The sequence below is a fragment of the Gobius niger genome, assembly GCF_951799975.1.
Source record: "Gobius niger genome assembly, chromosome: 3".
In the NCBI taxonomy this organism is placed as follows: domain Eukaryota; kingdom Metazoa; phylum Chordata; class Actinopteri; order Gobiiformes; family Gobiidae; genus Gobius; species Gobius niger.
The window spans coordinates 45,091,158-45,115,379 of NC_136854.1; the positions used below are offsets into that span (position 1 = coordinate 45,091,158).

A 24,222-nucleotide genomic window follows, 5' to 3' on the forward strand; every position below is an offset into this window, starting at 1 on the left:
ACCAGTGAGTTTTTGGTAGAAATATTTCCATAGAGGAGACGTTTGTGTTTGTGAGGATCAGGGAGTTTGTCTTGAAGCTAAAGGCTAATTTAAACTCTGTAACTCCCGCCTGAACCGAGAGGATCTTTTTCCTCACGTCATCACTTTTTTTTTTCCATAATTTTTTTGTTGGGTGTTCAACTCATTTTTGAAACTTTTTTGTCATTTTTTTGTCACATTTGTTTTTATTTTTTCGTAAATTTTTTTCAAATTCACCAAATTTTTGTCTTTTTTTTAGTCACATTTTTGCCATTTTTTTTGTCAATTTTTAATCTCATTTTTGAAAAATTTTTGCCAAAATTTTATCCTTTTCTGTCAATTTTTTTTGGTCAAATTTGTATCACATTTTGGTCATTTTTTCGTCATTTTTTTAATCAAATTTTTGTCATTTTTTTTGGTCACATTTTTGCCTCTTTTTCATCAATTTTTCGTCACTTTTTGCCAATGTTTTCTCAGTTTTTTGTCCCATTTCCATCATTGTTTTCGTCTCAAAGCCAAACTGGAGAAACTGTGCATTACACAATTTGAAATAGTGCCTTTTTATGTATATTTTTTGATAGCATGTTAGCCTTTAGCTTCAAAACAAACTATCAACCCTTTACGATCACAGGCGTCTCCTCTGAACTCGCTACATCATGATTTGAACACACAGAAAATGATCATCGACCGGGAACTCCTCGCCCACAACGTAATCTTTAGACAACATGATTATTATTCCAGGAAAAGAAAACAGACGGGAAGTACTGGCGCTCACACCTTCAGGTCAGAGGAGCTAGCATAGCAACGAGCCTATTGACTTCACTAAAGGTTCTGCTCTGAAAGGCCTGTTCTTGTCCGAGCACAGACACAGACGCATCTTTGGGAAACGCCCACAAACGTTCAAACGCTCCTCCTTCCGTGATCGCTCCAACATCGCTTCATGGATGTATTTCCTTCCAAATAAAGAGACACGGAGAACGACAAAGCAGTTCGACGGCCCACATTTGTACATATAACAGGGGGTGCTAACCATAATGGTCAGTGCTGGATGTTCTGCTCCGGAGGGACGGTCTGCTGTGAAAACGTGAGATATCATGACACAAATGAAGGTCAGGGCCAGGGAAATGGTTAACCTCTGAACTCCCGCCTGAACCCAGAGGAGCTTTTTCCTCACGTCATCACATTTTTTTTCCAACATTTTTTGGTTGGGTGTTCAACTCGTTTTTGTAACTTTTTTGTAATTTTTTATCAGATTTTTGTCATTTTTTCGTCAATTTTTAATCAATTTTTTGTCACTTTTTTTGTCACATTTTTGACATTTTTTCGTCAATTTTTCGTCAATTTTTCGTCAATTTTTAATCATTTTTTGGTCAATTTTTTGTGACATTTTTGCCACTTTTTCATAAATTTTTTGTCACTTTTTTTGTTACATTTTTGACATTTTTTCGTCCATTTTTAATCATTTTTTTGTCCATTTTTTGTGGCATTTTTGTGACGTTTTTGCCACTTTTTCATAAATTTTTCGTCAATTTTTGTCAATGTTTTCTCACTTTTTTTGTCACATTTTTCTAATTTTTTTGTCACAAATTGTCACATTTTTGACATTTTTTCGTCAATTTTTAATCATTTTTTGTCCATTTTTTGTGACATTTTTGTGACATTTTTGCCACTTTTTCATAAATTTTTCGTCACTTTTTTGACACATTTCCATCATTGTTTTATTGCTATTTTCACACCTTTTTCCCTGAAGCTTTTGGATTGGGGTAAAGCCAAACTGGAGAAAATGTGCTCGGTTCAGGCGGGAGTTAAGGGGTTAACCTTAAGGATTAGGATTATTTGTATTTTTAGACAAACCAACTCATAGATCTACACAAACTCACAGCAGACCGTCCCTCCGGAGCACACGATCTAGCGCTAACCAACCATAATCCTAACGTTAGCTCCATGCTACATGCTAATGGCCAGTTCAGAGCGCCATTTCTCCACTTCGTCTGCTGTTTCAAAACATCCATAAGGACCTGATTTTGCTTTACTTTATCTGTTTCTCCGCCAGAAGCGTCTAAAACAGTTACAAATGATGATTCCCATAACGGACTTCCCTCCCCCCTCGTTAGACCACGCCCCTCCCACTATAGATACAGACGGCATCTCGTCATAGAAGGGGGCGTGGCTTCGCCGAGGGGGAAAAAAGAATCTTCCCACTCTTTTAAGCCATTTTCTGGTGGAATATCAACTTATTTATCACATAAATAAAGTCAAGTGTAAATCGGGCCCATATGGATATTTTGTCGCTCCAGATCATTCCGTATAAGTGAAAAAACGGCAGTTGTAGCAAGCGCTAGCTAACCGTTAGCATTAGCCCGATGCTAACATGTAGCATCAAGTTAGCATTCTCCGTTATTCATGTGTTTATGGGCTGTTGAACCACTTTGCTCCTCCCCATGTCTTTGTATCATTATTTAGTAGAAAACTATATTCATAATTCAGGGTTTGTTACAGTAGTTTTTGAATAATTAGAGAAAATTTACATTAACTGTTTTAAAAAATGAGCATATATGGGCGATTCCAGAGATGCCGTCTGTGTCTATCATGGCCAAAGCACTTGTCTAGACTCAACAAAAGGAGGCCACGTGTTTGGAAACCTTCACCGATTGCTTTATCTGCGTAGCCCGGCCAGCCAGACTGAATGCTTTTCCAATCCTTCTGGCATTCGGTTTAACCTCTGACGGGCGGATCAACCAATCAGAGAAACGCACGGTCCGCCAATCTGTGTGCGGAAACATTAAGGAATATCGCACGGTAACTTTCCACACTGCAAAAAGTGTTTAACTAGATCAGTATAAACTTCTCAGTCTGAGCACAATAATCCACATGTTAGTTGTTGTGACTGGTTAAGAAGTTGTTGGGCATTTGTCCCGGATTATTTCACTTGTTCTGAGATGTTTCTGACTCGTTTCGATACATTTCGTCCTTATTTCAGGTCATTTTCTTTGCCAATGGGGAAAGAACATTGGTCTTGTCTCATTGGCAATTTTACTTTCTTATTTCAAGCGAGATTTACCCTAGAACTGGTCTGAAATGTCCTCAAACAAGCAAAGCAAACTGGGTCCGATCAGGAAAAGTGTCTAAATGAGTGAAAACCGACAAAACAAGAAACATTTCCTCAATTCAACTCATTTAAATTTGACAAAAATATGACAAAAAAATTGATAAAAAATGGACGAAAAAATGACGAAAAAATTACAAAAAATGACAAAAAATGTGATGAAAATTGGACGAAAAAATGACAAAAAACTGACCAAAAAAAAAATACAAAAAATGACAAAAAAATGACAAAAAAATGACAAAAAAATGACAAAAATATGACAAAAAATTGATAAAAAATGGACGAAAAAATGACGAAAAAATGACAAAAAATGTGATGAAAATTTGACGAAAAAATGACAAAAAACTGACCAAAAAAAATAGAAAATATAACAAAAAAATTACAAAAAATTGACAAAAAAATGACAAAAAACTGAAGAAAAAAATTGGAAAAAATGACAAAAATGTGATAAAAATTTGACAAAAAAATACAAAAAAAATACAAAAAAATGACAAAAAGTTCAGAAGTTGTTGGGCATTTGTCCCGGATTATTTCACTTGTTCTGAGATGTTTCTGACTCGTTTCGATACATTTCGTCCTTATTTCAGGTCATTTTCTTTGCCAATGGGGAAAGAAAATTGGTCTTATCTCATTGGCAATTTTACTTTCTTATTTCAAGCGAGATTTACCCTAGAACTGGTCTGAAATGTCCTCAAACAAGCAAAGCAAACTGGGTCCGATCAGGAAAAGTGTCTAAATGAGTGAAAACCGCTCGAAACAAGAAACATTTCCTCAATTCAAGTCATTTAAGACAATGCTTGATATTTTTTGTAGTGCATCTCCTGCCAAATCAACAGGAGAACTACTAAACTATTACTGTTACAGGTGGGAGGAGCTTGTTCTGAGTGAAAGGCGGAGCTAGAGTGAGGCGTTACACATTGGAGCAGTAAAAAAGTCCCAGATTATTCAGTGACGTGACTTATTTTATGCTAGTGATGCCGTTTCCACTCAAGATCGATCGATTTATTGCAAAGGTCCCGATGTTTTATCACATGAGACTCGTGGATAAAGGAACGCCGGCTGACTGATTGATTGTTGGCGTCACAGACTTCCCAGAACTCCCCACCCTTACACTTACTTCTCCTTCAGCGTCTAAACGTCGTGGGTTTGTCTCTTGGCGTTTCCTCTGTTTCTGATGTTGTTGTTTTTTTTAAGGCGCTTTTTTCGACCGTGACATGTTTTTCTTTAGAACAACGGGATGGGTTTGTTACAGAAGGCACTGCTTTTGGAGCGTCCGCTTTCGCGCTCCACCACTTTGAAACCTTTTTTTTTTTTCTCAGCAATTTGTCCTTTTAAAAAAAAAAAAACACGGCGTTTTTTTGTTGTTTTTCATCGGAGCAGCGAGCGGGCGGGCGGGCGGGCGGGGGGCAGCCTCGGAAGTTCGTGGCGTGTGCTTAAAAAAACAAAAAAAAGTCTTCACATTTGTTGTTTTTTCTTCCTATATTCGCGGTTTTCTAGAACGACTTTGAAAGTAAGACTATGCGGCGATGAGGTTCTGCATAGCTCTCGCGCGACGCACTGGGATTTTTCTTTTTTTTTTTTTGTTGTTGCGAAAATAAATAGAACTTTCCTCTGACTACGTCTACCTCTATGGATTCGTTTCTACAGATATACCACCTCTAATAGTCTACTCTTATAGAATGTATCGAATATAGTTTGATGGAAAAAGTAGCTCGTCTTTCTCGTGATGCTAAAGGCGGCGGGGGGGGGGGGGATTTCTGAGCAGTGCTACAAACTCTCTCGGTAAAATCCTGAGGAACTGGAGGGGTCAGCGTTGGCACAGACAGGGGAACAGCTGGGGGGCCGGGAGGGGCCGGGGGGGCGGGGCCACGCGCTGCATCCAGGTGTGCAGGAAGTGTCGAACCGTCTCACTGTTGTGCAGAGAACGGTTGTAATTCACTACAGAAGTGAGCGATATTTACAAAACAACTGCTCGTAGAGAGAAGGAACCTCATGGTAAACGAGTCCTGAAGCTCTTTTGAGATTTAGCATCTTTTAACTTTCTTTTCATCGAGCTTGTTATTGCAGTTTGGCAGATCCTCCCACTCATTCATTATTCTGTTAGTATCAGCTGGTATTCATTTTTTCTATTTTATTCTAACTATATATGTTTTTTTAGTATATTTAGTATTGTTTTATACTTTATTACTCGTCTATCTCTTGTTTATTATCTTGATTACATGCCCTTAAAATGTTAACGGTAATAAATAACCTATTGTTAATCTATTTTTCTTATGTTAAAACACTGAGTTTGTGAACCCTTTCATAACAGCAATGATGATATTGATGTTATCTTTGATGTTATTGCGAAAGCTAAGCTAGTAAAATGACCTCTTGCTACATAAACTATCTTTTGTGCACGAATATAAAACTATTTTTTAAAAGAATAAGGTTCACATTTCTTTTTAAAAATGAGTTTTCTTGTTATTTTTTGTTGTCGACTGATAAACAGTATCAACACATCTAACCCAGTGGTCCCTAAAGGGGGGTCCGGGGCCTCCGGGGGGTCTAAGAGGTATCGCAGGGGGCGTATCTACACAAGTCTATTAGAAAAAGTGCTTTACAGACGAAAGCCAGTGACCGATCTTGTTCAATCTACTGAAGGAACAATTTTTATATTCAGTAAAGCTTGAAAACGTTCATCTATTTGTTAAAATGTTCTGCCCTATATCAGTGTTTACTCTGCTGCCATAAACATTACAAATCCTTTAAAAAACAGGGGTGATCAGCGTGGACCTTCGAGCCGGTCACAACGACACACTGGACTTTAGAAATGTCTGAGCTAAACATTTAACTATGTAACTTGAAGCCTTAAGGGGAGACACTACAGGCAAAACTCAATTTTTTCAGTTTTCAGGTTTTGGGCCAAATCTGTCTCTGAACATATAAGCTTTTATATGTTTATAAGCTTTTTTTTTCCACTAAAAAACAGCTTATTTTAAAACTAAACAAGAAATCCTGAATCCGCTCTGAGAAAGTCTCGGTAACTAATTTATCAATAAAATGAAACCATAAATTTGAATGTAGCTCTAACATTATTCAGATTTCGTCGCCGAAAAGATGGGAAATTTGGGACATTTTTAGGCATAAAACCTTGTTCTTATATGAAAAGATAAAATGACAGCAAACTTGCAATGTATTTTTTTCTCACATTTATGCCACTGATCTACAGCAAATGTATATCTGTAAATATACATTTTTTCCCTATTCACCTGCAGTGTCTCGCCTTAAACATTTTTTAAAACAGGGATTATCAGCGTGGACCTTCGAGCCGGTGTGGGGGCAACGACACACTGGACTTTAGAAATGTCTGAGCTAAACATTTAACTATGTAACTTGAAGCCTTAAGGGGAGACACTACAGGCAAAACTCAATTTTTTCAGTTTTCAGGTTTTGGGCCAAATCTGTCTCTGAACATATAAACTTTCACCCGGAAACAGAAAATATGCCTAATCTTCACAATAACATGTTTAAATATTGCGCTGATTCAATGTTCCCCCATAGACTTATATGGGAGAACGCAATTTCAAGGCCCTTTTTCTCCAAACACATGTTTCTGTCATTGTGGCGACACTATGTCCACGTCAGTCGGACCTAAAGACGTCACATTTTCCAGCCTCGGACTGAACAAGATTTGGAAGATTTTTCCAGAGGGATTTTTTATTATTTAATCCCTTAAGCCCCATTTATTCAGTTTTGAATATCAAAAAATAAGGCAAAAATTACATTTTTACACATTTTTCCACTAAAAAACAGCTTATTTTAAAACTAAACAAGAAATCCTAAATCCCCTCTGAGAAAGTCTTGGCAACTTATTCATCAATAAAATGAAACCATAAATTTGAATGTAGCTCTGTCCATTATTCAGATTTCGTCGCCGAAAAGATGAGGAAATTTGGGACATTTTTATGCATAAAACCTTGTTCTTATATGAAAAGATAAAATGACAGAAAACTTGCAATGTATTTTTTTCTCACATTTATGCCAGTGATCGACAGCAAATGTATATCTGTAAATATACATTTTTTCCCTATTCACCTGCAGTGTCTCGCCTTAAACATTTTTTAAAACAGGGGTTATCAGCGTGGACCTTCGAGCCGGTGTGGGGGAAACGACACACTGGACTTTAGAAATGTCTGAGCTATTTGTTATTTTACATGTAACTTGAAGCCTTAAACATTTTTAAAACCGGGATTATCAAAGTGGACCTTCGAGCCGGTCACAACGACACACTGGACTTTAGAAATGTCTGAGCTAAACCTTTGTTATTTTACATGTAGCTTTAAGCCTTAAACCTTTTTAAAACAGGGATTGTCAGCGTGGACCTTCGATGGACTTTGGGGTGAGCTCAACAATGGCTTCGCTAACCTGGATGCAGCGCGCACACGCCGCCCGTCTCGTCGGAAAAGGGGGTAAAAAGGCATGACTGAGAATGTGTGCTGATAACTGCCCTCTAGTGGCGACAGAAAGAACATCACCGCTGAGTAAAACACCGACTGACACCAACACTGCACCGCCAGAGACTGCGCTGCGACGCCTGCCTCAGTCCAGGGGAAAGATACTGCTCTGTACATGTACGCTTTCGGCCTGCAGGTGGCGCTCTGAGTTCAGATGCACACATTCGCTCTGGGTGGATGTTTTTTTTGTGTTTTTTTGTTATAGCCCTGGCCGTGTGTTTGGAGATCGGTCTTTGGGATTATCTCTCACTCTCTCGGTCTCCCCCCTGATCTCCACCGTTTGCAGTTCATCAAGAGTGTTAAAAACGCGCCATGCTACAACACGTGACGCTCAAAAAAGACGCTAAAGGACGTTCCTGAAACGTTTCCGCGGAGAAGGCCTCAGGATCGAAGTGTGGGGGGGGGGGGGTCGGGGGTAAACACCTTCCGGAGAAGAAAGGAGGGGCTTAGGGGGGGAGGCGGAGCCCGGAAAACAGAATGCATGTAAACAATTATGGACGTTAGCATACTCCGGATCACATGACACGAGTCTACAATAACAGCGCGATCAATCATCAACAGGTCGTCATCATCAGCGTCGCTTTGCATTGACATCGACTTCATTATTTCATAAGACTATCATTAAGAAGAAGAAATCAGGAGTGGAAAATGTCCGCCGTCCGCTCGTCTCTCTCTCGCGCTCCGTCGGCAAAGGAGGCAAACAAAATGGCTGCCGAGGTTTGGGAGTTGAACCAGCAGACGCAAGATCTCTGCCATTTGTGGATGTTTTTTTTTTTATGTAGTTTTTTTTGGGGGGGAAAGAAATTGCTCCATGTTTGTGGCAGTACCGCAAACGGCCACCAGAGGTAACATTGCCATCTCAAGGCGTAGCTCGGCTAAAACTGGAGTAAACACCAAATTCCTGCTGCTGTTTCTCATAAACGATGCACTTCTTCACACCGCGAATGGTCACGGGCGGAAAGTCTTTGTTTAGAGATAAAATCTAATCTAGTGACGGAAAGTCAAACGTCTGAGGCAGATTCCACATCCTGCGTGTTCGCTCCCAACTCCACAGTAAACAGGTTTCTATCCACCACAGTTATTCAATTCAATGTATAATTCAATTCAACTTTATTACAGACTCAATCTTTTAACATGTTATTTAGTTTTTTAATCAATCAATTCAATCAACTTCATATTAATATTCAAATATATTCAATCTTATTCACTGCTTCATGGAGCTTCTTCCACATGGACGATGCACCGATCTTATCCATTCTTATTTATGTTTTCTAATTATTTATTATTAGTTTGTTTAATGTTTTTTTTGTTGTTTCAACTTATTCTTTGTTTTCCTATTTACTGTGGATCTCACGTGCAGCACTTTGGAAACGCCTGTTGATAAAATGTGCTTATGAATAAGTGGATTGGATTTTAGTCCAAGGTTTCGTCTCCTTGAGTAGTTTAAGTTGAATTTAGTCAGCAGAAACATGACTTTTAATGTGACTTTTTGTGACTTTTTTTATTTTTTTGTCATTCTGCACAGCTGGTCTGTCAGAGAAGGTTTTTAAGGAATGTAGGTAACGATTTTAACATAATTTCAACTGAGGTTGACGGGCCGTGGTTTGTTCTTTGTGTGTTGTCAGTGTTTGGATCTGTCTGCTGTGTCACTGTTGTATTTGTGTACTCACTGCACATGAATTTCCCCACGGGGACAATACATTCTCTACTACTACTACTACACTGCTCTGTACTTACTGTGTTCTACTGTATATTCCACTTTCTTACTTCATATAACATTTCCACTCTGTTTAAGCATTTATGGCACAAGTTCACGTAACCGTCCTCTGCCAAGTTATGATATTTTTATATATAATCCTATGATATTAGTTTTCAGCTTGTCTGATCCTAAATATCTAGTGTTTTATGCAAACAGGACCAGGAAGGATCAGTGGGAGGCGTTTGCAGCCGAGCGAACACGCCTGCTGTGGAATCAGGGAGTTCTGTTCGTACAAAGATAAACTCGCTTTGGCTTCGTCGTCGAACCTTCTGATTCAGTTTCTTGTAGAGAAAGATTCCCTCATCTGCGCGCTCGTTCATGGAGTCGAGAGAGGACCAGCGGGAGGCGAACGCGGCTTATAAACTTAAACTTTTTCCTAACAAAGAAAGCCCCTGATCCCACCCACAGCAGTAAAACCTCCTCTCCAATATGTTTTTAATCAATCATGCAAGGTTTCCATCACTTTTCGGACTTGACTTGGAAAAAGGTTGGGGAAAAAGGAGGCTGAGCGAATGCAACAGAAGTACCAAGCTCCAAATGTCCCGAGAAGAACGAGAAAGTTAATACAAGGAATACGCAAATTCACCTTTTTTTTTTTCTTCTTCTTTTTTGAAACCCCTTTCGATCCCCTCCGCCCCGTTCCAGCCGCGTGATGCCACTTCCTGTCAGGTGACCCGCTCCACGTGTGCTGGGGCCGAGCGACGGAGGAGGTTTCTATCAAAAAAAACGTTATGGCATTCCATCTTTTTTATTTACTCTTTTTTTTTTTAGCTCAAAGAAATCGACCAATCGGAGCTTCGTATCACGGAAACAATTAGTAAAAGCAGTTAGTTTGGCCAGTGCAAAAAACGATTTCAGCATTCGTCGCCGTAGTTACCGCATGTCACTTTAAGTTTTGGTAAAATCGTGCAGCCCTTGTCGGTTTTTCTCAGCCGTCTCCTCCTCCTCCTCCTCCTCCTCCTCCTCCCGCCACCAGACAGGAAGTGATGTCACCACAGCGCCGTCACATTAAGAGTCTTTAACAGTAAACAGAGATGATAAAACTCATCGAATATCGGCCAGCGCTGTGATTGGCTGGTTTTTGCAGTAGTAGGCGGAGCTTCCTGGTTCAGTCTCTTAAAATAAAGTGGTTGTTCTCCCTTTTTTTTTTTTTTCACGTCAGTCTGAACATTGTTCGATTTCGGAGGCATAGCTTGGCGTTAAGAGAAAAGAGGAGTCCTGGCTTTTGTTGATTTATTTTCCCAGATCCCGTTTGGACGTCTGCAGCGGCGCCGCCGGAGTCTGGGATCGCAGAGCGCTCTCATGGCGGCCGCCGTGACCGCAGCGCCTCTCGGAGCCGTGCAGAGAGCAGGGCACTCTGGGAGCTGTAGTTCTGACCCCGGACGTCCCGCGTGCACCGTCCCGTGCTGCGTGTCACTGATTGAAGTCTTTATAAAAGGCTTGTGGCAGCACCGCGACCCAGCGCCCCCCTCCCTCAGCTCAGAGAGTCCGATGTAAAAAGGGGGCGAGCCGTTTCCACGTTAGCGCATTAGCATGTTAGCACGTTAGCGGTTCTCTCCGGGGTCAGCACCAGTCGTCCTCGTCCGTTTCGCTGTAAGGTTCGTGGAGGCCTTTCCGGGGGCCTCGGGGGTGGGGCCCGCGGTGGTGCGGGTGCGGGGGGGCGCCCGGGGGTCCGCGCCGGTGCGGGGAGGGCGAGGACGAGCGGTACCCGTTGGGGACCCTCCGCGTGTGGGGCGGGGGAGGCGGGCCGTGACGCGAGGTCCTTGGGGAGCGGGGGTGGGGGTTCCCGTGGGACAGGCTCTGCTCGTAGGCCGGGGGCTCGTAGTCGTGCTCGTAGAACGGGCCGTCCCCCTCCAGGCTGTCCCCCGGGGGCGGCCCGCTCCAGCGCGCGCGGTGCGGCGAGCGCGGCGAGCCGTGCCGGGAGGAGGAGCCTCCGTGGTGGGGCGAGCCGTGGCGAGAGGGCGGCCGGTGGTGGTACGCCCGCTCGTGGTCCGGGGGGGAGAAGTGGCGCGGGGACGGGGAGCGCAGGCGTCCGGGGGCGGGGGCGCCGTAGCCGGGCTTCCTCACCGCGGGGGAGTAGGTGACGTGGGGGCGGGGCACGGCGGGCGTCTGGGGCAGCTGACGCCGGCCTCGCCGCGGCGTGCTGGTCCCGGACGTGGACGGGACGGGGCTGCCGCTCACGGAACTACTGCCCTACAGCAAAACGCACACAAGGAAAATCAAACCGCACACCACCACAAGAAAAGCAGTGAACAAAGCAAAGGATCCACAGGAGAAGCACAGACACACAGACACAAGGCGAGAGAGAAAAGCGTCAATGCAAAGTGTGAGCAGGTCAGCGGCAAACAACCCGCGGTCTAAAGGGTCACTCTGAAGTGGACATAACCCTAACCCTAATCCTACACGAGGCTGAAACAGACCTAAAACTGGTACTGTTGGGTTTGACGTGGTAGAATTTGAAATGACGTGTCTGTAATTAAATAATGACAATGAAATGCATGTGCTGGAGCTGGTGAAGGCTTTGATTAGAGCGCCTTCTGCTGGCGGCTGGAAGAATAACTTATTAAAACCGTTCAGTTTCCATTCACGCCGTGGTTTCCAGCTTCAGCACTGACTGATAAACACCTCAGAACCGATATGTAGTTGGATTATGGGCCTTGTAAATGTGGAGGACAGTTTCATGTTTGAATAATGACACAGTTGTATCCAGGAAGTACAGATCAGGACAGAACAGGATTAACTTGAAACTGTGGCTGTATCCGAATGTCCACACTATCCCCTAACCCCTCATTCACTACACAGGCCGCACTATATAGTCACTGATTCTGTTGGCGATTCGGACACAAGACACGACTTTCTCCGCGCTGCAGCTGCAGATATGTTTTTTTAATTTTTTTATCTGAATTTATTTATTGTTACAAACATTTATTTTATGAAACAGAACGATTGTTTTGGCACTTTTACAGGCGTTACTGTCATCACAAAAAAGCAAAAAAAAAAAAAGAAAAAAAGTCACCCCAGCGTGAGCTCAGAGACGCCGTAAGTAGGTCACAGCCCGGTGTCCGAACACCAGCAGATTGAGCGACTACATCTGATAAAAGTTTGCGAAACTCCTGGAATAAAGTATTTCTGCGATAAAAACCAACCAGACTCATGAGACAGTGGAATATTTATGATAAATACGAGTCAGATACGCTTTTACTTCACATGGATTTTACATGAATGGCTTGGATTATCCGAGAGGAAGCTGTCGGTCATTTAACAGCTCCAGCTAAAGGTTAGCCGCTAACGTTAGCATGAAGCTGTCGGTCATTTAACAGCTCCAGCTAAAGGTAAGCAGCTAACGTTAGCATGAAGCTGTCGGTCATTTAACGGCTCAAGCTAAAGGTTAGCAGCTAACGTTAGCATGAAGCTGTCGGTCATTTAACAGCTCCAGCTAAAGGTAAGCAGCTAACGTTAGCATGAAGCTGTCGGTCATTTAACGGCTCAAGCTAAAGGTTAGCAGCTAACGTTAGCATGAAGCTATCGGTCATTTAACAGCTCCAGCTAAAGGTAAGCAGCTAACGTTAGCATGAAGCTATCGGTCATTTAACAGCTCAAGCTAAAGGTAAGCAGCTAACGTTAGCATGAAGCTATCGGTCATTTAACAGCTCCAGCTAAAGGTTAGCAGCTAACGTTAGCATGAAGCTATCGGTCATTTAACGGCTCAAGCTAAAGGTTAGCAGCTAACGTTAGCATGAAGCTGTCGGTCATTTAACAGCTCAAGCTAAAGGTAAGCAGCTAACGTTAGCATGAAGCTGTCGGTCATTTAACGGCTCAAGCTAAAGGTTAGCAGCTAACGTTAGCATGAAGCTGTCGGTCATTTAACAGCTCAAGCTAAAGGTTAGCAGCTAGCGTTAGCATGAAGCTGTCGGTCATTTAACAGCTCAAGCTAAAGGTTAGCAGCTAACGTTAGCATGAAGCTGTCGGTCATTTAACGGCTCAAGCTAAAGGTTAGCAGCTAGCGTTAGCATGAAGCTGTCGGTCATTTAACAGCTCCAGCTAAAGGTTAGCAGCTAGCGTTAGCATCTTTTCACCGTAACCGGTTATATTTTGGTCGTTTATTCATGACAAATACACTCGACTGAAACAGCTGATTTACTTCAGTCGTGTTTAGTTCACAGACCTGTCTCTGTCAGGCTCTTCTCCCACTCTCCCAGTGCATTGTGGGAAATATTGACCCGTTTAGTGACCATCGATGCTCACTACTTTTCCAGATGCATTGTGGGAAATTTCGAGTGCACTTCTTTTTTCTCTCTGGACATTCGGACACGCCTACAACATGGCGTCAGCGCTATATAGTCACTATATAGTCACTATATAGGGAATAGTGTGGACATTCGGACACAGCCTGTGTGTAACTTTACAACATGGTTTAAAGCTAAGGTTATAATATGTCCACTTTCAAACTTTCATTACAGGTTTTCTTAATTGATAAGACACGGTTTCTAACACATTTCCCCAAACACCGAAGGCTATTTGTTCTTTACTAGAGAAACTATAAGAAGAAGAGATGACTGCGAAATGGAAAGGAGTAAACGTTAATGAAGTGAATGTGATCTTTACTTGTCTTACAGAGAGATTAAGAACTGTATTCAAACCATTCATCGGGTTAAAGGCTCTGCCCAGAGCTCAGTCAGGTGGTGCCTGGTGCGGCGACGGCATTTTGTGTCTTATCAATGGAGAAAAACTGTAAAATATGCAATAATATACGTAGTACTAGCATTTTTCAAAGTCCCGTTTCCGGGCCCCTGACTCCCACCTGTCTGTGGCCCCTCCCGTCGGGGCCCTCGCTCGGGGACCGGGACCAGTGGCGGTCCTGCGGGTGCCGGTGGTAGTCGTGGTAGCGCTCCTTGTCGAAGGAGCCGTGGTGGTGGTGGTGGTGGTGGTGCCGGCGGTCCTTGGTGCGGCCGCGGTCCCGCTCGCGGTCTTTGGGGGGCAGGTCTCCGGACTGCGTGGTCGTGCTCAGGTCTGTGCCCAGGCCTAGCGGAACAGTCAGTCAGTTCAATCGAGAAACATAGAAACGGCGAACGGGAACGCGGGGCTGAGGCGTCGTGGGGAAAAGATCAGCAGGTTCCTAAGCAGTCGTCTGTACTGTGCAGTGTCGGAAGCTTCATCAGCTCAACTCATGGCTTAGCTTTTGGTCAGCAGGCATTTAAACAATACGAGCGGGTGGACTTGCACAAGAACTGCCCATCTTTAGGCGAAAGAGCTACTCTCGCCTTGTTGCTCAGGGGGTTGGAGAACCGAAACCAGTTAAAAATAAAAAACCCAGGTAATCCCACAACAACAACACTCCCCACCACACTCTTTAGCCTCCTTTTAGAATCATGTCATCAAGGAATTGTTAGCTTTGACTTTCAACTCTATCAAACATCAAGTTCTGGTCCACCTATAGGCCTATGTTATGTGTACATTTAATTTAAATGTTGTTTTAAAGCAGCACTAAGTAACTCTTAACCCTAGAGGCTTTAAAAGAACAGGCCAGCGTTTTTACACACTGAGATATGTTCTTACCTAACCTTAGTCGTGTTAATATATCCCCGTCTGGTCTTTGTCCGTGCGCTCACACATACGCAGCCTCTCCCACATGTCACATAGCTCCAAAAAAGCTCACGATAGAAGCTACCAAGCTCTTCCACGTGTTCCCTGTTTAAATAAAGTTACGTGAAGTGTTTTCATGCGAAGTATATTTACACAGAAATGTAAAAAGGGGAACTATATTGTGAGGCGTAATGATACAGGAGCAGTAACTCCTAAAGACTTCCCCGCTCACTTCCGTCAGTAGAAGCTGCGTGACTTGTAGAGCAGCAGAGAACAGTTGAAGAAGCCTGGATAACTTGTGAACGATGCCTTTTTCGTGCATCGTGCCGGGCTGTGATAACAAGCAGAAAGTATATAGTGTAGTAATGTTTCACAGATTTACAACTCACCCCGGACGACAACACAGGACTCAGGAGCTCCACCATGAGGTAGGAATGTGCAGCACTTTCCCAAAATATATTTTCTGCTTGTTGTAAAAGGCTCTGTACAAGTCACGCAGCTTCTACTGACGGAAGTGAGCGGGGAAGTCTTTAGGAGTTACTGCTCCTGTATCATTACGCCTCACAATATAGTCCCCCTTTTTATCTGCTTATAAAATCCACATGCTACATTTCTGTGTAAATATACTTGGCATGAAAACACTTCACGTAACTGTATTTAAATAGGGAACACGTGGAAGAGCTTGGTAGCTTCTATCGTGAGCTTTTTTGGAGCTATGTGACATGTGGGAGAGGCTGCGTATGTGTGAGCGCACGGACAAAGACCAGACGGGGATATATTAACTCCACTAAGGTTAGGTAAGAACATATCTCAGTATGTAAAAACGCTGGCCTGTTCCTTTAAGCGCAACTGCAGTTGTGATATTTTAACCTATTAATTGTAAATTTACTACGCTGACAGAAACTCAAACACAAATTTGGCTGTAAATACTGTTTAAAGTGAAGCTAGCCCGCAGTTAGCTTTGCCTGTTAGCCTGTTAGCTTCTTCTTCGTGATTCTGTTAGTGTGTATTGGTGCTCCGGTCCGGTGGCAGTCAAATTGCAATTGTGGTTTTCTGGCCAGAGACACAAGACCAAGAGTAGTTTGGCGTCCGCACAGTAAAGTGAAGATATTACTGCGCGGATGTCAAACTACTCCTGGTATTATTACGCCTTACAATATAGTCCCCCCTTTTATCCGCTTAGAAAATCCACATTGTTTAATTGTGTGTAATTATACTTTGTAGTGGAACACTTCACGTAACCATATTTAAATAGGGAAAACGTGGAAGAGCTTGGTAGCTTCTATCTTGACCTGTTTTGGAGCTATAGAGGAGAGAGGGAGAGGCTAAATGCTAACGCCGTCTGCGCTGTGTTTACGTGACTGAAGATCAGACAGGTCCTAAAGAACTCGTCACAGCTCAGGTAAGAACATATCTCAGTGTGGAAAACGGTGGCCTGTTCCTTTAACACTTGTATAACCCCCAGAGGGACTACAAAAGGATTTATTAAGGTAAACAAGTTACTCAGTATTGCTTTAACACAAATAACTGTGCACACACTAGAAATTCAGGACCTGAAATCACCAGCTTCATTCATAGCATCACCCGAGTAAAACTTTGATCTTTGTTTCCACTCTCCAAACACTGCTGTATCTTTACACGATATCGCCTCCTGTCTGTCCCGATATCGTCACATGACTCTGACACGCTCTGAGGCGAACCACATGTTCATAAGGGCAGGATCCCACTGGCCAAAGCCCCTCTCACCGGTGTCCACGTCGGTGTAGCGGGTCAGCGACCTCTGGCTGGTCCGGTGGCTGCGGTCGCGCTGCCGCCTGCCCCCGCCGCGGTGGTTCTCCTCGGACACCTCGCGCTCCAGGGAGTAGTCCTCCAGTCGCACGTTCCTACCCGAGCGGCCGTGCACCAGGCTGGAGGAGGAGCGGCGCAACGGGCTGGAGTCTGGCACCGACTGTGGAGAGAAGACGGTCTGTGAAACTCAGGTACAAAGGGTTTCAGGCATCTGGGAAAGTCCTGTCTGTTCCTTTACAACAATGATTTACTTGATCTTCAGCAGGTCTCACGTTTGACCTCAGGCACTGCATGTTAGAGCAGATACACTTTACAGCAAACATTAGTCTGGATGGGGTTCCCCTTCAACCTGAAACATGTACATTACACCAGTCCTCCAGCTCGGCACTTGAAAAAAAGTGAGTAAACATTGACAAAAAAGTGACGAAAAATTGATGAAAAAGTGGCAAAAAAATGACAAAAATGTGGGGGAAAAATGACAAAACTTTGACAAAAATTTGATTAATAAATGACGAAAAAATGACAATAATGTCATAAAAATGTCACAAGAAATTGACAAAAAATGACAAAATGGGACAAAAAATGACAAAAAATGACAAAAAAATGACAAAAATGGGACAAAAAATGACAAAATGGGACAAAAAATGACAAAAAAATGACAAAAAATGACAAAAAATGACAAAAAAATTGACAAAAATGTGACAAAAAATGACAAAAAATGACAAAAAATGACAAAAATGTGATTAATAAATGACGAAAAAATGACAAAAATGTCACAAGAAATTGAAAAAAAATTGACAAAAATGTGACAAAAAAATTGACAAAAATTTGACACAAAATTACAAAAATGTAACAAAAATGTGATAAAAATTTGACAAAAAAATTACAAAAAATTGACCAAAAAAAGAAGACAAAAATGTGATATAAAACTTACAAAGAAATGACAAAAATGTGACAAAAAATGACAAAAAAGTTACGAAAATGAGTTCCCAACAAAAAAATGATGGAAAAAAAAAATCTGACGTGAGGAAAAAGATCCTCTCGGTAAAGAGGCTAATAGTTGCCATTTTGGATTGTTTTTTATTTATTTATTTGCCTTCAGTCTTATTAGAAAGTGTGTTTTTGCTTTGTTCAGGTGGATGTGTTCGCGTACGGGATCATCCTGTGTGAGATCATCGCCAGGATTGAAGCCGACCCCGACTTTCTACCAAGGACTGAGGTACAAAGTTTTTCTTTCTTGTGATGTCCGGATAAGGGAAGGTCATATTATTTATATTTACTCATTTTGTCAAAGATCAAGCTTTTATATTGACATTTGGAGGAGTGGCACAGTTGTATAAGATATTTCTTCACAGAGTTCTGAGCCAAAAGCCATGCTATCAGAAACTGTCAAAAACGATTTATCAGCTGCCGTTTATGGAAAGGCCCACGACCCGCTGAAAACTGTCCTGTGGTCCATGGTGTCTGTTTGTTGATTCCAGTCCAAGATCAGGATCTTAGTCGCTGCAAATCGCCCACCACTAAGCAAACTACCCCTGCACTCAACTCTCCAACTGAGCATGAGACACGTTTCCCTTATTTACCCACTAAAGTCCACTTAAACTCCTTCACCTTTTGCTTGTTTGATTTTTAAAACCTTTAAACTATTGAAACTGTGTTATCAAATATCAAGCCCAGACCCAGTGGGACTGTACATGTTTCCAGGAGTCGGGGAAACCCCAGCACGGTTTATTAAGTTAAATCTTCAGCAGATTTGAATGGCCTCAGTCAGTTCAGTTCATGAGCCATTCTCCACAGGTCCACGGGAAAGACAGGACTTTTACACAGGTTCTTATTTCAATGACAAACACATCAATGCTTTTAACGTCCCAGCATTTTCATTCAGTTTTACGCCACAACTACACAGCGCGTAATATCCAGATGAATCAGGCAAACACACAGTCCAAGAGTCTACAGCAGATGAAATGCAAACTCCAGGCAGAAAATCCAGCCCATGCGTCTCTTCCAAGAACAGGAGCCGAACCGGAGGAACCAGGAGAACCAGCAGGACCACAGGGAGGGCGACCATGCCTCATGCAAACTGCCCACAAGCTCCATAATCACACATATTACAAAAGTCTTATCAAGCAATGGGTTTCTAATAAAGGGAAAGCTTCTCTCACAATCAGTCGTATCAATGACATGGCAGATTTGTTGACCCCAAAACCAAACAAAAGAATGATAAAGTTCAACAATATTATGGATTTTCTATTGGAGTATTAAAAAATGTAATTGCCTTGAAGATTGCAGTGAAACAGCTTTCTTTGGGAGCGTTTCAAATCTAATATCATATATGGAACCTCACCTTAGAAAACCTCCATTTTAGGGGGAACTAACAAACATTACCCACTGCATAGACTAACATTTGCTAAAACCATTTACATACAGTAGAGGAAAGCGCTGCAGAACAGCTCTGTTTGCTGCCATATCACCACTGGTAAAGCTCTAACACACTGCAGATTACAAAGGATTTCATGTCTAAGAGAACAACAATTAACATGTTCAAACATCCTTGACTTATTATTGTGCAAAACACTGAAATCTGAGTTCTATTGAGGGTGTGGTCATCTATTTTTTTATCTTCTTCAGGTAACCAGGAAGAACCGCCTTCAAATTGTAGGAGCTGGGATTTGATCTCACAATGAAGCGAGCATGTGTGCTGCCACTTTACCCCTGGGCCATTGAACATGCCCCTATTTTGGTCTTCAGTCTTTAGTAAGTTCCCCCTAACCAAGCCTGATATTTACAAGCTAATATTCTCTTTTAATTAACTGTGAAAAGTCAGAAACATCCCCGTTTGAGAGGGGACGGAACAGGGGTGCCCTTTATCTCACCTCGTGTTTGACTCAACATTGAGCCATTTTAGAGGCTTAAAGCAACAGGCCACCGTTTTCCAGACTGAGATATGTTCTTACCTGAGCTGTGACGAGTTCTTTAGGACCTGTCTGATCTTCAGTCACGTAAACACAGCGCAGACGGCGTTAGCATTTAGCCTCTCCCTCTCTCCTCTATAGCTCCAAAACAGGTCAAGATAGAAGCTACCAAGCTCTTCCACGTTTTCCCTATTTAAATATGGTTACGTGAAGTGTTCCACTACAAAGTATAATTACACACAATTAAACAATGTGGATTTTCTAACCGGATAAAAGGGGGAACTACATTGTAAGGCGTAATAATACCAGGAGTAGTTCGAAATCCGCGCAGTAATTACAAATTACAATTTTTTTACAAAAAATGACAAAAAATGTACAAAAAATGTACGAAAAATGACCAAAAAAAAGACAAAAAACTAACAAAAAATGACCAAAAAATGACTAAAAAACTGACAAAAAATTACAAAAAAAATTACAAAAAATGACTAAAAAACTGACAAAAAAAGACAAAAAAATTACAAAAAAATTACAAAAAATTTAAGAAAAATGACAAAAAATGTACAAAAAATTTAAGAAAAATGACAAAAAAAGACAAAAAATTTACAAAAATTTTAAAAATAAAATGACAAAAAAATGACAAAAAAATGTCAAAAAACACAAGTTCGAAATCCGTGCAGTAATCTTCACTTTACTGCGCGGATGCCAAACTCCTGGTATTATTACGCCTTACAATATAGTTCCCCCTTTTATCCGCTTAGAAAATCCACATGGTTTAATTGTGTGTAATTATACTTTGTAGTGGAACACTTCACGTAACCATATTTAAATAGGGGAAACGTGGAAGAGCTTGGTAGCTTCTATCTTGACCTGTTTTGGAGCTATAGAGGAGAGAGGGAGAGGCTAAATGCTAACGCCGTCTGCGCTGTGTTTACGTGACTGAAGATCAGACAGGTCCTAAAGAACTCGTCACAGCTCAGGTAAGAACATATCTCAGTGTGGAAAAACGGTGGCCTGTTCCTTTAATCCATCATTCCTAACAATGTTTTGAATCCCATCTACGATCTGTCCCATCGTAATGAAGATATCTGAAGCATTTAGAACTTAAGGATACAGAATATTTACAGATGAAACAGCTGAGAGGTTTGACAGTGGTTGGTGTGAGACCAGACGATGACAAAAGCACATTGAAAAGGACATGCCATTTATAAAAGCTACAGCAAATGTACTGACTCCCACAGGACTTTCCTTCATTCACAAAACAAGCACCAGGTCAACACCACACAGGACCAGCAGAGGGCGCAAGCCATGCACAGAACAATGCCACCTCTCTACCGCAGAGTTTTACACCAATTACCGAAGTTATGCATAAAAACCTCTTAAACCCTTGAGTGTTTAGCTGAGTCAAATTTACTGATGTTAATGATGTGAACAGATGTTAAATTATCAGGGAAATATCTGTGGATTTTCCGTTTAAAGTAACCAGATATTCTGCCTCCATCAAAGAGATATTAGCAACATTCAAATTGATTAAACCAGTGATAACAAGATGACTTTTTTAACACATTGAGGCCGCGCTGTTTTGGGGATTTGGCTGTTGAGTGCCAATAATCCATGATATTTGTGGCACCACAGTGTATTCTGTGTTATAGCTGTGGACACAGGCTGTGGCTGGTCTGAATGACGAGACTCTAAGCTCTCCGTAGGTGAAAGCAGTTTCATTCTACGTGCCTCGGTTCCTGAGAAATCTAAGCTAATCAGAGGCTAAACTTCGTAACGTTCATTGTGTCTACTTGTGTTCTAGCATCACTTTTTAGGTTGGTTTTGTCAGACACTGAGGTTAGAGATGTGAAAGATCTTTTACCTTTACATGTTTCAGCGCCATTTGCAGGCCGTCATCAGAAGTATCACCGGCGTGCGGTGACGTGTCACTGATCAGCTGTTCTTACTTCCGAGGCGTGACCAGTCTTGATGATTAGGCCCCCTGTCGCCCTGAATCCACCGGGCAGCAGAGGGCGGGACCAGTCTGTCAGACCTGTTGGGACCGTCAGACTGGTCACGCCCCCTGGTGGCAGGGGGCGTGACCAGTCTGTCAGACCTGTTGGGACCGTCAGACTGGCCACGCCCCCTGGTGGCAGGGGGCGTGACCAGTCTGTGGGACCTGTTGGGACCGTCAGACTGGCCACGCCTCGTAAGTAAGAACAGCTGATCAGTGACACGTGACCGCACGCCGGTGATACTTCTGATGACGGCCTGTAGATGGCGCTGAAACATGTAAAGGTAAAAGATCTTTAACATCTCTAACCTTAGTGTCTGACAAAACCAACCTAAAAAGTGATAAACAGAGGCTAGTTTTGATCAAAATCACAGTTGCTTTTCTAGATTCGGAGATAACGGGGGTTTCTGATTATCTCCTCTCTCTCCTCTCTGGACGGACACTGACATTATGTGAAGAGGCAAATGCCGAAATATCTCAGTTTCAAGTCAATTTTCAACAACATTGTTGACACGTTTTGAAACACGCGTGTTGCCGCAGATCGATGCTTTTTATGGCGTGTGCATTTAAACAGCCTGGTTCTGGATTGAAGACTTTAACAGGATGTTTCTCAGTCGTCCGTGGACCGATTTTGACCACGCCCCCTCAGACTAACACCACGCCCCCTCGGACAAAAAGAAAAGAAAAGAAACGCAATAATACATATGAAATGTCCAGATGTGACTTTTCACAAGTATTTGATCATTATTTATTTCACTTTAATCAGAGCTACCAAAACCACACATAAGGTGTATTAGAGTGTCGAGTTTCGTAATAATAAAAGTTTGTTTTTGGCATGTGTTAATGTAGGGCTGCACGACATGAGCTTAAAAGTGCGATAATTAATAACTGTCTTGATTTTTCTAATAGTGATTTAACAGTGATAAACAATTACAGCGCAGTAATTCTATAACATTTCAACACACATTTTAAGCACTTAGTTTTATTTTGTTAAAAAGGAAAGTTGTTTTAAAATGTACTGAAGAAAAAGATGTGTCGTCACGTGGAAGGCCTCCGTATTATGTGAAATGTAATATATATTGTGCTTCGTTAAAGCGTAAACCACATCATGCACAGTAGATCCCATGCCAGACGGGCGCCATGCTCCCAATGCTGCGGCAGCAAAACAAACATGAACGCCGCACGTCAGACACGGCGAATTCAGCGACTTCACAGAGAAAATGAGGAGGGACAGAAAGGACAGACAGAGCGAAGCAGAGCTGTACATACACAATAGTTATTTCCTCTGGGCCTGTGTCTCCTCCGCTGCAGAGCAAAGACAAGACGAGACAAACCAATGCAAAGAAACGTGAAACCGCCGCCAAAAAGAGAGGGGGGGGGGGGGAGAGGGGGGGGAGGGGGGGGGAGGGAGGGAGAGGGGGGAGGGAGAGGGGGGAGAGGGGGGAGAGGGGGGGAGGGACAGAGCTTCTGACCAGGGAGAACGAGGCCTCTCGAACATCAAACTCTGATATTTTGAGAACAAATCTGTTTTTTAGTTGAAAATAAGGCATTTATTTGTCATGTGGCCGGTTGGTTCACGTCCCACACAGGGATACTATGACTGTATAGGATCAAACTAAGTATTTGGGGTATTTCCGGGTACTAGATGAGACTTTTTTCCAATTGAATAGTTTTTTTTTTTTAAGTCCTATATTAAGCAAAATCGACTTTTTGGAGCTTGAATCCATGTTGTGCTATTTCCTTATGGTTCTTGGCTTCATTCACACAGTTCTCAGTCAATCCTCCTGAATCCTGCTCTGAGCAGCTGCTCCGCCCCCTGCTGGTGAACCGTCGTCACAGCGGAGCAGAGTCTGTAATGTAATGTCTTAATTCTCTGCTTACGGCCTGAGTTTAATTTGTGAAACTGCTTTTTCATTATTTCTGTCGTAAGAAAGAAACAAAGGAAGGAAAAAACAAACAAACAAACAAACAGACAAACAAACAAACAAACGCACGCCTGAGCGTCTGAACAGACGTCATGTTTGCACTGAAGGATGTGAAGAAGGAGCTCGTTCTAACCTGCTCTGGGGTGGATTAACTCAACGAGTCCCATAACAGCGATGGACCAGAGCGGTGTTAGCATGTGTGTTAGCATGTGTGTGTTAGCATGTGCTTTAGCATGTGTGTTAGCATGTGTGTTAGCATGTGTGTTTGCGTGTGTGTTAGCGTGTGTGTGTTAGCGTGTATGTTAGCATGTGTGTTAGCGTGCGTGTGTTAGCTTGTGTGTGTTAGCGTGTGATAGCTTGTGTGTTAGCATGTGTGTTAGCATGTGTGTTAGCGCGTGTGTGTTAGCGTGTGTGTTAGCGTGTGTGTTAGCATGTGTGTTAGCGCGTGTTAGCGTGTGTGTTAGCATGTGTTTTAGCGTGTGTTTTAGCGTGTGTGTTAGCGTGTGTTAGCATGTGTTTTAGCGTGTGTTTTAGCGTGTGTGTTAGCGTGTGTGTTAGCATGTGTGTTAGCATGTGTGTTAGCGTGTGTGTTAGCGTGTGTGTTAGCGTGTGTGTTAGCGCGTGTGTTAACGTGTGTGTTAA

The 24,222-nt window shown here is 42.4% G+C and overlaps 2 protein-coding genes across 8 annotated transcripts in view; one reads left to right on the forward strand and one right to left on the reverse strand.

Annotated features, from left to right (window-relative positions):
- Positions 1-10,876, forward strand: part of LOC306961125 (uncharacterized protein) — a gene marked incomplete at its 3' end in the record, with an annotated part of 44,942 nt that extends 34,066 nt beyond the window's left edge. The window contains exon 5 of the mRNA XM_079553741.1: positions 10,625-10,876. Coding sequence (XP_079409867.1) covers positions 10,625-10,876 — 252 coding nt within the window. The remainder of the gene's footprint in view (positions 1-10,624) is intronic.
- The window catches only part of cacna1ab (calcium channel, voltage-dependent, P/Q type, alpha 1A subunit, b), a 217,067-nt gene continuing 203,071 nt past the window's right edge, over positions 10,227-24,222 (reverse strand). For 6 of the 7 annotated variants that reach the window (XM_079553243.1, XM_079553241.1, XM_079553238.1 and 3 more), the window contains 4 exons: positions 22,925-22,960; positions 16,709-16,910; positions 14,181-14,401; positions 10,227-11,572 (listed from right to left, as the gene is read on the reverse strand). In XM_079553243.1, the coding sequence (XP_079409369.1) occupies positions 10,943-11,572; positions 14,181-14,401; positions 16,709-16,910; positions 22,925-22,960 (1,089 nt within the window). In that variant the 3' untranslated portion in view covers positions 10,227-10,942. The remainder of the gene's footprint in view (positions 11,573-14,180; positions 14,402-16,708; positions 16,911-22,924; positions 22,961-24,222) is intronic. The other variant, XM_079553240.1, reaches the window with a different exon arrangement.